Source organism: Plectropomus leopardus, chromosome 9 (genome assembly GCF_026936395.1).
Source record: "Plectropomus leopardus strain MGB_pleo_1.0 chromosome 9, ASM2693639v1, whole genome shotgun sequence".
In the NCBI taxonomy this organism is placed as follows: domain Eukaryota; kingdom Metazoa; phylum Chordata; class Actinopteri; order Perciformes; family Serranidae; genus Plectropomus; species Plectropomus leopardus.
In genome coordinates, this window is record NC_142184.1 from 28578037 (window position 1) to 28594986 (window position 16950).

Sequence of the window (16950 nt, forward strand, 5' to 3'; positions counted from 1 at the left end):
CTTAGTATAGCATTTAGAGGTATGTCATAGTATACAGTCTTGAAAAAACATCCAAAAACGTCTGAAAAACCAATAAAAAAGCATGTTGAAAAATTGACCGAAACAGCAAGGCTATAGTATGGCAATAATGTGAAAATTTGACATGTCCTAAAAACAGCTTAAAACCACTTAGAATAGCATTTAGAGGTGTGTAATAGTATACAGTGTTGAAAAAACACCCAAAAGCGGATGAAAAACCACTAAAAAAGCATGTTGAAAAAATGACGAAACAAGAAAGGCTATAGTATGGCAAAAATGTGAAAATTTGACATGTCCTAAAAACAGTTGAAAAGCACTTAGTATAGCATGTAGAAGCATGTTATAGTATACAGTGTTGAAAAAACATCAAAATACAGAAGAAAAACCTATAAAAAAGCATGTTGAAAAAATGACGAAAAAATCAAGGCTATAGTATGGCAAAAATGTGAAAATTTGACATGTCCTGAAAACAGCTTAAAACCACTTAGAATAGCATTTAGAGGTGTGTAATAGTATACAGTGTTGAAAAAACACCCAAAAGCGGCTGAAAAACGAATAAAAAAGCACGTTGAAAAAATGACAAAAAAAAGAACTAAGGGAAAACTACTTGGACAAACAAACCACATACAGAAGTGAATGATCAAGGTTTATGGACTTTTGCATTTTAGAAAAGAAAAAAATATCACCCTGAGAGCCTTCTCATAAATGATTGGTGTTAAAATATTTTTCTTTAAAATGCAGTTGTGTCAAAGTAATAATTAAATAATATTCAAGTAAGATATACCCCCCAATTGTACTTCAGCGCATAAATAAATGTACTTCATTGCTGTCCACCACTTCATATCATACTGCAACGTTTTATATTTTCATGACATACTATGAGTTTATGATGTTTTAAGGGAACACTGTACAATGACTTTTTAAAAATCTTTCATGACATACTACTCTGACCTTTTCATCTATCTGATGACATACTATGTTGTGAAATCCTGTTAACATTTAGTACAACATTCTATACAGACCTTTCATGACATGGTATGTAATCCTGCTACTTTTAAAATATTTTTTACAGTCTTTTAGACTACATACTATACTGTGACCATTTGTGGCATAGGTTACTATGCTACAACTATGTTATGTTATTTTTTGGCAAATTATACTATGACCTTTCATGATGTTAGTACATGTAGTGAAATTCATTGATATGTCGGTCTATGGAGTTATTACAAAGACTGCTCAGTTGTGCTTTAAGTAAACTAAACAGATCCTACAATCAGTGTATAGTAAATATAAGTTAAAGTGGGTTTTGCTGTCGATGATGTAACCAACTAGAACTGGAAGTGGTGATGAGGATTTATAATAAATGGAAAGGGTCTTAAAAAGGACTGTTAAATCAAGCTTCAGCATTCCTGAGGGAAGTAAAAAAAAAAAGTAAAAAACTTTTCACTCTTCTTACTGGACAGCAAGTCTAAACATCAATCTTGTTTTGATATTTTATTAAGAACATTGAATGAAAACAACACTTGAGTAAGTGCATTAAGGTGCCACAAGAAGTTAGGTAAAAAATATTGTTATAGTTATTATAGTATGATTTCAAAAAGCAATCTTAAGTGAGTCAACATTCAATTTAATTTACAGGAAAGAGACAAAAAGTACTTTTAAAATAAAATCTCCTGGAAGATGTTGGCTACCTAAAAATTCTAGATATTACAATGCATACAACTGTATAAACAAAAATAAAAAATAATTATGAATCCAATTTACAAAGGCACATCCTTTAGACAGACACCCTGATGAAGTGTTAGCTTAAATAAAATAAAACCATACAGGATACAGCACGTTAAAAAGAAAGAAAAAAAAGATGACAGGTCAGCTGACTGAATATTTTGGTGGAGCTGATGCTAATTTAAAAAAATTGCTCCATGGTGAGCATCATGAAGCTGTGTCTTTGGTACTCCACCAGATGTTTTAACACTTGCTGGGAGCAAACACTGCAGAAAAAAAGCGGAAAATAATAAAAGTTAACAACATTTTGGTGTTATTTCACATTCTAGCCAAAAAACAAGACATATACGTGTTTCTCGCAATCAGGGACGTAATCAAGAAAACAAAAAAACGGGAGTAGTTGAGGATATTTAGAAATCTGCAAAGATCATTTACTATTCCCCTAATGTGGTGTTTAGATTTGTTTTCTGATGGGGGTCAAGTTTCAAGGACTGAAACCCAGAAAAGAAAGGCAGTGACATCAGAAGGTATACTCACTCCTCTCCCTCAAGCCTTGACCGAAGCTATGCACAAGTCTGATGAGGCCCCAGAATAAAACCACTTTAATCACCAGTGAAACCAAAGCTCCGGTCACAGTGGCAGCCTCCAAGGTGTATGAGCTGTCCTGGAACCATTTTATTACCATCTGTAATCAAAGCAAACCATTATTTTACCGCACTACACAAATGACATGCATACAACGTCATATACATATACAACGTTGACCAAGAAAAATGCTGATATTGCCCCTCATGCCCCCTTCCTGCGTAAGCAGAGCAAAATCAAATCTACAACTTCTAACTGCAAGGTCTACATCAAGCTAAATGGCAAGACACCAGGAGGGGAGAAGGTACTGGTTATCAAGAATCTTGCCGACTTGGACAAGTTTGAATAAGTATCCAGTGAAACAATCGGCACACACATTTAAAGGCTCAGTCAATAATAATAACAGCATCATGAATTTAATTTTTGATAGGCGTAAGGTACGTATCTGTGTATAATACCCTATAATTGAACAGAATGAAAGTCAAATTTTGAAAAGATATGACCTCACAAAACATAGTGCACGGGATTACGAATATTATGTTGATCCAGAAAGCCATGTGTTTAATTGTATCGATGATACTTGCAATTATTGGTGGACTGGACTGGGGTATATGTTAATGATGTGAATATGGCATATGATACCTTTTTGAAGTCTTATAGAGCACTTCATGACAAGAACTGTCCCATATATCTGAGCAAGAGGAAATGTAAATATTGTAAAAAGCCTTGGATGACAATGGGATTGCAAAAGGCAGGCAGGAAGAAAAACAAACTACATAGAGATTATGTAGAATATCAAACCAAGATTAATGAAATGAAATATAAGATGTACAAAAATAAGTATGAAACAATAATGAGACAAGCTAAAAAAAGATCATTATTATGGAAGATTGAAAGAAAATAAAGGCAATGTGAGAGACACATGGACGATTTTGAATAGTGTTATAAAATCTAACTTCCAGTCAACAAATTTTCCAGATTTTTTTGTTGAGGATGATGAGGTTATACAAAATACAACTGAGATGGTTAATGTGTTTACTTCCCTCTTTGTAAACACTGGAGCTAATCTTGCAATCATCAATTCCATTGATCTACAAGGTAGTAATCATTTCAAGAGAAGACAATGGAGAAGAAATTTTGCAGTCAATGTTTCTTGGAGAAATAAGTGAGGATGAAATTTTTGCTATGGTTAAGAAAAGTAAGAGTGAAACATCAGCTGATTGTGATGGCATTGATGCGATTATAGTCAAGAAGACCATTGACTGCATAATTAACTTATAGCTGTTATCTGTCATTAGTGCCCAGCTGTATTACAAACTTACTGAGCCTTTTTTTAAAAATGAAGCTACATATTTGTGAGATACAGACATAAACGAACCCAGGAAAAACCCATTGGCAGCTTACCGTGTAAATCAAATAAACAAAGAAGGCTAGTTGAGGAAGGTTCTGCACCATGAAGACCCAAACTAAGACCTTGGCTTCCTTTAAAACCTTAAAAAAAACACAAGTAGTTACAATGACTGAGTGCTTTTCAACTTTAACATGTGGGCTCCTTTAGAGGGCATCCTGTATGATATTGTCTTATTAGTATTTCATTTGGAGAGCAGTTTTAGTAGTGAAGACAATGGATGCAGGTCACTCACCGCAACTGCCCCCACAGCGGCCGTCAGGCATGCCCACACCACTCCAACGCCCAGGATGATGCTGTTGGGAACAGACATGGCTGTGTCTGATGTTGTCATCAGGATACAGAGACACAACTGAAACACACCAACAACACATCTTTAGTGAAGTACAAACTCATCTGAAGAGACGCCTGTATTTCAGTTATTTTTCTAAGATCACACAGAGGCATTTTTGTAAGCTTGTCATTTTCAACACTTGAGGAGAAACATGTTGAAGAAAAGGCACGTAGACCAGTTCCTCCAACAACACCAACACACCTGAATACACACGTTGGGTTTCCAACATGGGAGAGGACACCTGACTAAACCAGAAATATTTGCTCTCTTGGTGTTCTTATGAAAATTATTCTTTTATATATATGTGTGTGTGTGCATACATCTTTACATGGTGCTTCTTTGTTCAATCCTCTTGTATAATGACAATAAAGCCTACCCTGAACCCTGTGTAAAGCTGGCAGATGAAAAGCACCTCATGAGTGTAAAAAAATGTCAAAACAACATTATTATTTATTTGCAATGTGTAGACTGTCTGTCACATTTTTTTGTAAAGAGGAATGCAAATTAACCTGAGCCTGAAGGTCAAAGGTCACCATGGAGAAACACAAGTTGAGCAGGAAGTATTGCTCCTGAAGGCTCTCCAAGGCTCCGCCCACACGGAACGCCATCATGTTGGGCCGCTGGATGAGCAGCGTCGTGCAGAAGACGTGGATCACACCCAGACACATGATGCACACAAAACGAACCTGTGACACAAACAAACCACTAAAAAAATCTCTAGTATTGAGGTCTGGCTTTGAGGAGAGCATAGAAAGGGTTTACTTTCAGTTAAGTGTAAATTGTAAGGTATAGTGTTTGGGAAGTACTGAGCATATGAGTGAATAACTGAGACAATACTGCAGAAGTTGTGTGAGGGTTTGTAAACAGATGTCTTGATAGATTTTTGTTGAAGTTAAACGTGGTTTCCTATCAATCAATAAATCAATATGTTTGACCTTTTTTGTGGAGGCATAACTAGAATAACCACCCTGCAATAGCCACCGTTGAACTTTGACCACCAAATTCTTATCAGTTTATTCTGCAGTTAAAGTGGATGTTTGTGCGAAATTTGAAAAAATTCCCTCTATGTGTTGAGATGTGAGATATTGAGTTCATGGGACTAAGGATGCAATGTCACATTGAACTTGACCTTTGACATATGACCACCACAATTTAAGCAGTTCACTGTTGAGTCCTAGTCCCACAAAAAACAAGGTCTTCTTCCCAAATTCAAGGTAGCGTGATTCATTGATACACAAATGGCCGTTCTGTGGGTGAAGTATTCTGATATGAAAATGGTCAGAGGCTGCTAGAAAACATCCCCAAATCAGGTCATGGTCATTTTTATACGCTATTTTTTTTTTTTTAAGAATGCAAATATATATATTGTTGTTGTTTTTACTGGTATGTTGTGGATGGGGTGGTGTGTTGCAATGTGGAGTGATGTGGATGTGTGTCACACTCTCTAGATGTAATCAGCTATCTTGAGTCCAAGACTTTGTCATCCCTGACCATGCCTTATAAATAAACTATTTACTAAAGAGGGAAAGCTAACAACCGAAAATTTAAATATGTTAGGGCTTGACATTTTTTTTAACTAGAAGAGTCACAGCTGCAAATGATGGTGTTTTCTTCTTCTGAATGAGGCAAATTCAGTTTTTCACAAATTGCAATCAGTTCACTTTCACCATATCGAAGCAAATGATAAAATGATTCAGCATCAGAAAGAGCCATGACATCAGCCAGAGATACAAAGGTTAACACAATTCGATGTGGCCGCTACATAAAACAACAGTGACATCAAGTGGTGGATTCACGACTCCTGTCACCAAGATGAAAGCAATGAGGATCTGCTGTCATTTATAAACACTGTCCTCATACTGTCCAGAGAGAAGCTCTGAGTTGATCAAAATGTTGATCAGTTCACCTGGGTCATCTGCCATCACTCATTTTCTATCTATCTATCTATCTATCTATCCATCCATCTATCTATATATGACAGTAATAAAGCTTTACTAGCAGTAGTGAGGGTTTTTTGTAATTTTTTCCCTGGGTTTTGCCTGTCAGGCAACAGGAACAAGCTGTTGGAGCTGTATGCAGCTTTACAGGAAGACCACAGACACTATTCAGGGCTGACAATAATCTTAAAAATACATCTTCTCTGCATATTCCACAAAAATAAAACCAAATTAAATCCTGTTTTTATTTGCACTTAATATTTCCTAAAAGACACAAGACCCCTTCAACATCATACAGTTTTGGCAATTCACATACATCTGAAATATTTTTATGCAACAAATTATAAGACGTGCCTGAATGATATAAATGTAAACACATGCTGGGAATAACATTCAGTTTTTTGTTGGTCAAAGAACATTTCAACTCCATTGTGTCTACCCACTTCTAACACCAAAACTACACCCTTGTTCAGTTTAATAACCCCCATCCCTTATCAGTCTACAGCACCACATCACAAAACCTGCTGCAGTTTGGTTTAGGCTACATGGCTTGTGCACCGATCAGGGTCTGGAGCTTAAAACACCAGTCAATTTTGTTGGCAACCGCTTACAACTGCTACTTAAAAACAACATTAAAACAAAACACTGATTCATCTTGGTGTCCCACTATCCTCCCATTACATATATCAACTTTTCCAAATCCAGACGGAAAGTTCAACTTTGGGAAAAAAAACCCCATTATTATCATGTTTTAAACATGATCTTTTTGCTGATCTTTACATTGGAAGAAGTTCGTAAATACATTTAGATTTTTATTTTAAGGAATGTGAGGACTAATTGGAGTTTTACTTTTTATGATTTAAAGATTTATATTTTCCCTTTTTCTAATGTAATTCTGCATGTTACGTCTTAGTAACTGTCTTGTTTTTAACTTTTTTGGGCCACCCTAGAAACATATGTTCTCACTTTAACGCGTTATCTCTTTTTTTTGTAAACCCTTAAGTAAAATCAGTACATCCATCAAATGATAAGAAACTACTAAATGAAAACATTTCAGTCTTTGAGGAACATTCAGAAACTTTTAGCGTGAGCTAATGATTATTCATTAGTAACACTCCCCATGCAGTGTGTTGTCAGAGAAAGGGTGACCTACCAGCAGCTCCTGCTTGCCCTTTGACCCCTGCACGGAGAAGTTGACCACCGATCGAACCATCACCACCAACACACTGAGCACAAATACCACCAGCTCCTGTCTGTTTTCCTGCAACACGCCCCGACTGATGTAGTAGATGCAGAACACTGGAGGGGACAGATCACACAATGCTCACACACAACACGATTCACCACATCACAATAATGTAGGCTTCATATAGCTACACTTTCACATTTGCGCGTACATTTTTATGATCTACTAATTTCTGACTGTAAATCCCTTATAATACACTGTTCATACATAGTTTCTGTTCATTATGGATTTGATACTGTATCCTGGAACTGGAACCATTACCTATATTCTTATGTTGCATCAGAGGGGCTGCAGACACTTATTAACTACTGTTTAATCATGATGATCTTTTCTATTAATCATTTATTGTATACAAATGTCAATTAAATGTTTTTATATATATATATATATTAGTGCTGGGCCGTTAACGGCGTTAACGTGCTGCGTTAACGCGGGATTCTTATCGCGCGATAAGGAAATTATCGCGCGATAAACTATTCACTAAATTGGGTCTATACAGTGAGCAAGGCACCAATTTCACTTTGTTGTTTAAGCGCGGATGTATACCTGGTCGAATTACGCGGAGGGGGCGTGAACAAGGCGGAAGCTGGTCTGCCTGAGTGACTGGTGGAAAAAGGAGAAGCAGATATGCTCAAGTCGTGTCACAAAGCTGCTGACTGTTAATGGTCTTCATGACCTCTAATGTAGGCCCACAGTTCAGTTAGGGTCATGTTATCAGAGGCTGCGCCCTCTGCTGTTCATTTCAGTTAGCAGGAAAAAGCTTTTTCCACATGGAGACAGAACCTGTGTTCCTAAATGTCTGTGTTTAACAAAATAAAAAAAAGTTAAACACCAAAGTAAATCTTATGGAACATTATTTTTCTTTACCAAATATTATAGTAGAACAGCTTTCTCAAGCAGTTTGTGATGCATTTTCATCATTTAGATAGATAGATATTATTTTGAATGTCTTTGGCAAAATTCAAATCTATAATTTTAATCTAGATTAATCTAGATTAACTACAGGATTGCAGTGAGATTAATCTAGATTAAAAAAAATAATCTATGCCCAGCACTAATATATATATATATATATATATATATATATATATATATATATATATATATATATATTAAAAGCTTCCAAATGCCAACAATTTATTTAAAGGTTTCTCAGTCTAATCAGCAGCTGAAAAATATTAACGTCAAACAATCAAACAATTCATAAAGCTGATACTCTGCTTTCTCGTCCAGTGTATGCTGGGGCAGGCTTTAGCCCTTCAGGATAAATAGGTAGAGAGAATGGCTCATTGACAAAGTCGTCTTGCTTTGAATCAATTACTTAACTACATTGCTTTGGAGTTAAACTGTTCTGTAAAATTACTTTAAAACAATAAATAGCTATGGAAGGTGGTGGGACAGGCATCTAAGATGTGATGGAGACTTATCAAAATATAACTGATGTATCCTGAGTCTTGAGTGATGAGAAAAAGATTGTAAGTCTTTAGTGAAAATGATTCCACACACTACTGCTCTGTTTTTTAAAAAAAAAATAATAATAATAATCAGGATGTGTCATTTACATATAACTTATTGTCATTTCTGTACTGACTGAGGAAGAACCCAGTTTGGTTTGTCGACTTCATATGAACACCACTAATGTGGAAGACGAGAGCATTAATACAATTAAGCAGTTTCCTTGCTTCACTGCGCCTAACATGACCCAGTGACCCTTACTGGTATCATAAAGTATGTTATCTCTGTTAACTCTGTGTTTTACAGTCCAAATCTGAGCATGCTCACATTAAAAATGGGGAGTTGTTGAGAGGACTTTAAGGCACAGTTCACACCCAAATAACTATAACTATAATAACTAATAAATACATACTTTTCCTATTAGCTGTAGTGCTGGGTGTTGGGAAGATGTCTGCCTTCTCTTGAATATAGAGGAACTAGGAAAATACATTTGAAAAACTTAACAGCAAAGTCTCTTTCCAGAGTAAATGCCCGCTTCTGTCTGTGCAGTGATATGGCTGGCGGGTGTAAGTTGAAGAAAAAAAAAAGGTGTCTACATGAAACTGCTCACAACAAGGTCTGTGGATTATCTTGAGTAACCTGGTTATGAATTTTCGGAAGAGGCACTGCTATTGAGTTGTTGGATTTGAAAATCTAGCATCCACTCGATAGATTACCATTGGTTTTTTTGGCTTGTGAGTGAAGTAAATCTAGCAGCCACTTGTGCATTTTAGCAGGATTTGGCTGGTGGCTGGTGCTAATTTCCGACCCTGTCTAACTGTGAGTAGTTTTCAGTTTTCTACTGTATGAAGGGAACTAAGATATTCCTACAATCAATGCTTATCTCCCACATCACCTACTGTCTGATAATCTGGTCCAAACACACACATAACAGCCTTAAAACCACTGGAATCATTGTACTCACAAGCACTTTGGCATTTTGGTATGTGTTTAAATGAAGTGAAGATGTCTTTGTTCAGAGCGTATTGTACACCACTTTATACTGCCCACTTGTGGGCAGTACAAAAAGATAACTTTACAGAGATTGCAGGTGGTTTATAATAACGCCATGAGAGCATTACTCCAGAGACCTAGGTCGTGTGGTGCCAGTGACATGTTTGTGTCTGCAGGAGTTAATACCCTCCAAGCCGTTTTAAAGAACCTCGTGTAAATTTATCTGCCGCCTTGGTGGCTCTGAGAATGAAATAATAGTAGCTCTATCCGACATAAGGTACACACATCACGTCACCAGTCCCAGCTGTGGAGACACTGGTGTAGCTGTCTCTTTGTTGACATTGATTTTTGCTTTATTTATTGTATGTGATGTTTTGTTTTTTGTTTTTTTTATATATATATACCCTGACTCTGGAATAAAGGATTGATTGATTAAAACTGAAGCTATTTAGTTTTCACCACTGCCATATTCTAAAGTAATATAACCTGATCAGTGGGAAAAAAACTCCTGAAACACAAAAATGTCTGCCCTTTTTATAAGATTATGTATGTTTTCCTCCTCCTCTGTCCAATATTATCACTTTTACATCTACCGTGAACAGAGTGACAAGAGGTGCAGCTGGCGGGGGACGGCACAGTCCCACTCAGGAAAACTTTTTTTTCCTTTGGATCAATGGATCAATGGAGCACAGTCAATTAGGGAGTCTCCATGATATCATTCAATTGACATTTTATAAACGAAACAGTTAATCGAGAAAATAATTGGCACATTAATCAATAAGGACAATAATCTTGAGTTGTTACGCTAATTTCATTGAGACAGTCTAGCATAGTATAGGTTTGTCTGTAGCATGATGAAAGTGATAGAGCAGCAAATCCATCACTAACAAAAAGTAAAATGTTGCAGAAGGAGATCAATACACACACACACACTTTTGGAAAGGATAACGCTCCAACAGACAGTTTGTAGAAAATGAGGCAGTAAAGCCATCTGGAGGGAAGTGCAAGGTTAGAGCCATTGCAGTCAGTCAGGTTTCATCACATGATTACATCAGAAAAACTTCTGCTTTTTGCAAAAAGCGCAGCTGTCAGTTAAACAGGCGGGGTGTGGAAACAACATGGGTTTTTTTTCTTTCCTTTTAATGGAGTAATTGTACTCACATATTCCAACCAACTGAATGAGGGACACAGTGAAGTTGTCCTCATCAGACACATCCGTGTCCATGTGCTGCTTGTAGATGCTGTACAGGGTGAGGCCGAGCAGCGCCAGCAGAGACGCTATGGTGAAGCAGAAGTAGAGCTTGAGCAGACATGATAGCTCTGACCAGGACTTTATCTGCAAGAGGGTGGAGAGAGAGGAGGCAAAGAACAACCTGTGATAACGACAAGATTTTTGTTGGAACTTGTGTCTGCAAATCCAATTTCACAAGCATGAAAACAAACACAGTAGAAGAAGTGGTATTTCTGGGACTTTCTTTCTTGAAAATAGTTTTTAAATAGTTTGAAATTGATTTGAGTATAAAGCTTATCACCATGCCCACATGATTTGTTGATTTGTCTGTGCAAGTAAAACTGAACTTTACTTCTAAACTACTTATGTTTTAGATTTGTCTCTGCTGCAGCGGCTCACCGGTCCACACGGTGTCGGGATCAGTTCCTGGTGTCTCGGCCTCAGGTTTGGAGACGGAAGGTCTGAGCCCTCCTGTGGTTGCCCAGAAATATGGTTGCCCAACAAAGGACTGCAGTGTTTAAAAAAATAAATACAAAATTGTACACAAGCAAAATTTTAACTACTTTACTTTGCATTACATACAGGACAGAGATCCCCAAGTTATCTTTTGTAACTGTGATAAACAGATATGGACAGAATATTGGACCAAAGTATATTAAGAATGTTTGTGGATTTAATGTTATGTGTTAACTTTTTATTAATTTATTCTTTTTTTGTCAAGGATGATGCAAAGGACAGAACACAAGCAACAAGAGCAGAATATAAACAAAGGGAAGAGGTATATATGTCTGTATGTAGTATACAAATGGTCCAGTCTGGGCAATAGCAATAGAATAGGTCTTTTTTACAGCAGACATTTTGAGTTATAGAAGGAAAAGTATAGGTGTCAATAATATAATAATAATAATATTCAATGCTCTACTTTTTTAATACATTTTATTTATGCAATTTTCAATGAAACAAAAACAAGTAAATACAACGGACAGAATACCAAAAAAGAACAACAAACAAACAACACACTGGCAGCACTCAGTCAGACCAAAGAAAATAAAATGTATATGTACACATGTCAAATCTATGATGCAATCACCCAGAGAGACAATTCCTAAATTGGGGGTCAGAAATGAAGTCCAAGAGACCAGTACACCAAAGGGGATCAAGGCGGGGCCCGTGCAAGCTAGGATAGCAAAGTTCCAGGGTGAGAATATAAAAAAACACTACAGCACAACTGAGCAGGACAATCAATTCATAGATTGTGATCTCTCCATCCTGATATGTTCTATGAAAGGACCCCAAATCTTATTAAACTTGGCGTGAGAGTCTGACAGAGTGTACCAAATCTGCTCAAGATGAAGACAAGAAACCATGTCATTAAGCCCCTTTTTGAAGCAGGGAGGAGATATTGACTTCCACTCTCTTGTTGTAAAGGGGAGGGGAGAGCCTGTGAATCGTTGGAACAGCCTAATATCACCAAAAGACTGTCAGGAACCAACTGCCTGTTACATATGACGCTGGACAGGTGAAAGATGTCAACCCAAAAGCTTGTGAGCTTCGGACAGGAGCAGAAAAGATGCCCCAGAGTCCCGTCAGCTGACTTTGAAAATTCTGTTCAGTTTGGAGAAGTGCTTCAGGTGAACGACTTTAAACTGAATGAGCTGAAGTCTTAAAACAAAGTTCCTGATATACAGATAATGAAAAAACTGACAATATGGAAGATCACATTTCGCCTGAAGCTGAGTAAAAGATGCAAAATGGTTACCAACATAGAGGCCCTTGATAGTTGATAAACCCCTATCTGATCAGCACTTAAAAATGGCATCCCTCAAACCTGGCTTAAAACACGGGTTCTGGCATATAGGGGCGTAAATGGACGGTTCTGGGAGACTCAGTACAACCTTGATTTACCTTAAAATTTTAATTGAGTTACATAAAATAAAGCCATTTCTTAGCAATTTGAAACGTATATCAGGCTTAGAAAATACAATGACTGACAAGGAGGCTCCAGTAAGTGAAACAGCATCACAAGATTCAATCTCAGGCCATCTCGGACAGAACCCACCTTCCTCTCTGCCCCAAGTCAAAGTTTGAGTCCTTAAAAGCTCTATTTAATTAAAATGTCCAGTAGACCATAACAGTGTGACAGTGGTCATTCATTTCATTAATTACACTTGTGCTTTCCCTCCTGTGGCATGTTGAAGTAGCTTCTAACAAAAAACCCAGTGTGTTCAGTCATCACAGGCCAAATGTTTAAAGACACGACATTGACGGCTGAGTTAAGAGAACCCTGAAACTGATCCTGCTGTGAAACCAGGACAGAGGGAAGGTAGATCTACACAAGAGTCCGCTTTCCCCGTAACGATATGTTTAAGCATGTGAATAATACGTAAGGACGGACACGTAACTGATTGTATGGCATGGTGAGTTGTAAGGACAGGAAATTTGGGAACATGTCAGTTACTTGACATGTTGTTCAATGTCTAAATATTAAAGATCTTTCAAAATAAGTAAAATAAGTTTTGAAATTAATATTTACTGTTATTGCTATTTACTTAAATTAAGTACATTTACCATAACTGTGTTGCAGGACCAAATTAAAAAAAATTACAAAAATGAATTAAATGGTCAAACACATAACAAGTTTGAAAGTTCAGTTTAAAAGTTTCAGGGAAACTAAATATGTATAGACTTGTAATGGTTATATCTATTAAATAACGTAAACATCAAGATTTTAAAAATATATATTTTTGTATGTCATTGAAATCATATGCTGATTTATTTTTTCTCTTTCTTGTGTATTAAAACCAACTTGTGTATTTTGGTATATTTAGTATAAATGTTTCCATTTAAATTACAATTGTCTTAATGCACTAATGCAACATTTCTGTATCAGTCCTTAAATACAATGTTTTAGAGGTTTTATTCCTCTAAACCTCACATTTTTCGTTGTTGTTTTTTTTTTCTCAACAGAAGAAAAAAGAACCACAGACAGTACATTTAGACTGACAGCCTGCGAGAGGAACCTCCTCTGACAGTTTTGCGTTTGTTTCCGGTTGCTTTATAAAATGTTTTTTATTGCCGTCACGAGTTCTCAGTGCTAGCTTACATGGTGACATGTAGCAACCACACAGCTGACCTGAGTTTAACATGGCGCAAACGACAGAATAGCACAAAACAATGCAACAAATCAGTCTGCAAACTCTACTGACCTTATCTCGTCCATTTCCACGCGGAGCAGCCTGTCGGACCCGGAGCTTACATTCCTGCGACTTTTTCCTGCCTGTCCGCCTCTGGCGGACACAACTTCAGTTTCACATTTGACAAAATGTAAACAGGAACAAGAGCCTGCTGTGCCGGCTGTGTCCGGAGCTCTGTGGCTGCTGCGTTACATTTCTTCTTCATCGTCTTGTCAGTTTGGCTGTTCGGAAACGCTGCTGCCCCCTAGAAAACAATAGCGGGGCTTTCATTCATTCATTCAGTCAGAAAATTGTTACTTAATTCCTCATAACAATTATCATTCTTTGTATGTTTCTCAAGCAAATTATTCACTCTTTGTTACACCGCTGTTTAGTTTTCATCGCTTTTTGTGTGTAAACATGACACTGGGGAAAATGATTGTTGTTAAAGTAGAGCCTTTACTGCCCTCCATCGGTCACAGTCAGGAACTGCAGCTCCACAGCATTAAGTGTCAAAAACTGGTATTATTTATAATCAATTCGGACAAACGCTAACAATACCTGTACACTATGGGATGCCATCATTTTAATCAATATTAAATAAATGGGGCAAACAAAAACAGGCAGAAATAAATCAAATCCTTTATTCATTCATTCATTTATTCAATATTGGCTAAACTTGGAATAAAATAAATCAATAAAAATGAGGAGGAATATTTATAAATATGAATGTGAAATAAATAGATAAGATAAGATAAGATATAGATAATAAACAAATATGAAAGGGAAATGAGGTCTCCTAAATTAACCACTCACCCATTATATAAAACGTGGCAAATACTGTGTTATTTAGCTTTTTAATCCAGGTTACCTAACTTTCCATACACATAAGCAAACAAATTTGGACTCAGCATCAAGACTGATTATGTGAATAGTGTGCCCCAAGTCCTAAAACTCAGAAATGAGTTTGCATTTCTGCACTTCAATTAAAAACAACAACAGAGGTCACTCACTGGACTTGAACCAACAAAACCAGATATATAGGGTGTACATTGTAACCATTCAGCCACCAAGAGACTCTGTGATCTCGGATTCATTATATCTAGAGTTTGAAGGGTTTGAAAAGCCCTCACAGTCGTTTTTTCTGACTTTAAATTAAATCTAATCCCACCTTTTATTATCCCTTTTTTTTTAAATTAATTATCTGTGTGGTTCATAAGGGTGTAAATCACTGGTTACATCACGATACCATATTATATTGATAGTTAGGAAAATGTTACGATATTTGCCGGTATTACACAGTCTATCATGATGCGATTTTTCATTTGATTGATTTAGGGGCCTGCGATCGATATAGGCCGATATTATCCGTTAATTTAATTTGAAAAGAAAAGATAAAAACAACATGTACATAACTGGAAATAATTAAAACTGGTTCATTCTATTTGAAAACGCTTCCTGGAAAAAATGTTTTTTTTTGTTTGTTTTGGTTTTCTTTTAATTCAACCATGATCTTTTTTCTTAAAACTTCAGGGCTAACTAACTTGAAGAGAAACTTCTCCCAACATCTTCAAAACGTGTTAGACCCACTGCAGGCCTCTAGCATGAGAAATGACAGTATAGGGGGCAAAATATTGACAATACTTTAGTGACAATAATTAAGTTGTACAATTCATATTTTCCCATTTTACTATCCTCAGGATTTACCCAGGCTATGACTACATAAGGCAGGGGGTAAAACCTCACTTCACACCAGTGTTCACAATAATATGCTGGCAGTCTTTCCAAAGTTTCCACCCTTGATTGCTTTTACTGCAAGCTATGAGCCACAGCACACCTTGGCCTGCCCTGACTACCCAACTGGGGTTAACCGTGAGTAAAGGATTAGTGGAAAGAAGCGGAGAGATAACACAAGGTAAATTAATAGGATAAAATTAAAAAAGAAAGAAAAGTAGTCCCTTCCAAAGGCAACACCCATTTTTCTTTTTTTTTTTTTTTGAGGGGGGGGCAGCTTGCCTGAACCAACATTGCAGCCTCTGTTACTCCTACAGGGGTATGTATAACAAAACGTCACTAGGTGGTGCCCTTCCCCTCTTCTGGGTGCCACCTGCCACACGTGGATTAACAAGATTTTTTCACTAATGTATAAAAAAATGACAACTTTCAAGGATAGTAGACAAAACTAATGTCTTTTGTAGGTCACATTTCCCCCATACACACAACATGCTAATGTTATTAGCATAGCCCTATGGCATTTTACATTGCAGAAATTAGCTTAGCAGCTAGCGGACTTTTCCTCTACTCATAAATTACCAATTTACTAACCAATTCACAATTATTTATGCTTTGTCTTACTCACCGCTGTTTAAGTCCCTGCACCTCCCGACAGAACAGCACAGGTGCGTTTCAGTCTACATTCATGTTTTTCAGTCAACATTGTTGAAACAGAGCAGCTAACGTAACTTTAGCAAGAAGTCAGTGAAGTGGCCCGGCAGGTGTGTTTCCTCAGTATGACTTTTATTTACATATCACGTGCGCTCGGTTGACCGGCAGTTTCTCCAAAAAAAAAAACATTTCCACACCGATGATTTATTATGGAGTAAACAGCGTTATCCTCATCATCTTTCTCTCAGCTGCTCGCCATCACCTGCCGGACGCTGTGTGACGTAACACAGACTTTCAAAATAAGGGCGCGCCGGAAAGAGGACGATATGGATCGATTTTTACATTTTGCATCAATGTTATGTGATCATTGCTCATGTAATCGATATATCGATGCAGATCGATGGATCGTTTCACCATAGTGGTTTAAGGTTTTTTAAAAAGGATAACAACCCTTTAAGAT

General features: G+C 36.9%; 1 protein-coding gene across 1 annotated transcript; it reads right to left on the reverse strand.

Annotated features, from left to right (window-relative positions):
* Positions 1 to 1497: 1497 nt before the first annotated feature.
* Positions 1498 to 16606, reverse strand: LOC121946578 (uncharacterized). Its single transcript, XM_042491207.2, has 10 exons — positions 16465 to 16606; positions 14139 to 14370; positions 11332 to 11440; positions 10863 to 11037; positions 7161 to 7306; positions 4580 to 4756; positions 3972 to 4088; positions 3733 to 3819; positions 2281 to 2428; positions 1498 to 2009 (listed from the first exon to the last, which is right to left on the reverse strand). The coding sequence occupies exons 2-10, from the start codon at positions 14150 to 14152 to the stop codon at positions 1987 to 1989; spliced, it is 996 nt and encodes a 331-aa protein (XP_042347141.2). The 5' UTR covers positions 14153 to 14370; positions 16465 to 16606; the 3' UTR covers positions 1498 to 1986.
* Positions 16607 to 16950: the final 344 nt, after the last annotated feature.

What these genes read in the sequence shown, in the direction of transcription:
- LOC121946578 (XM_042491207.2), bottom strand. An exon ending in TCCCGACACCGTGTGGACCG is followed by an intron (nt 11,038 to 11,331) that starts GTGAGCCGCTGC and finishes ACCCTCTTGCAG; the next exon opens with ATAAAGTCCTGGTCAGAGCT. An exon ending in TTGTTTATTTGATTTACACG is followed by an intron (nt 2,429 to 3,732) that starts GTAAGCTGCCAA and finishes CTTTGATTACAG; the next exon opens with ATGGTAATAAAATGGTTCCA.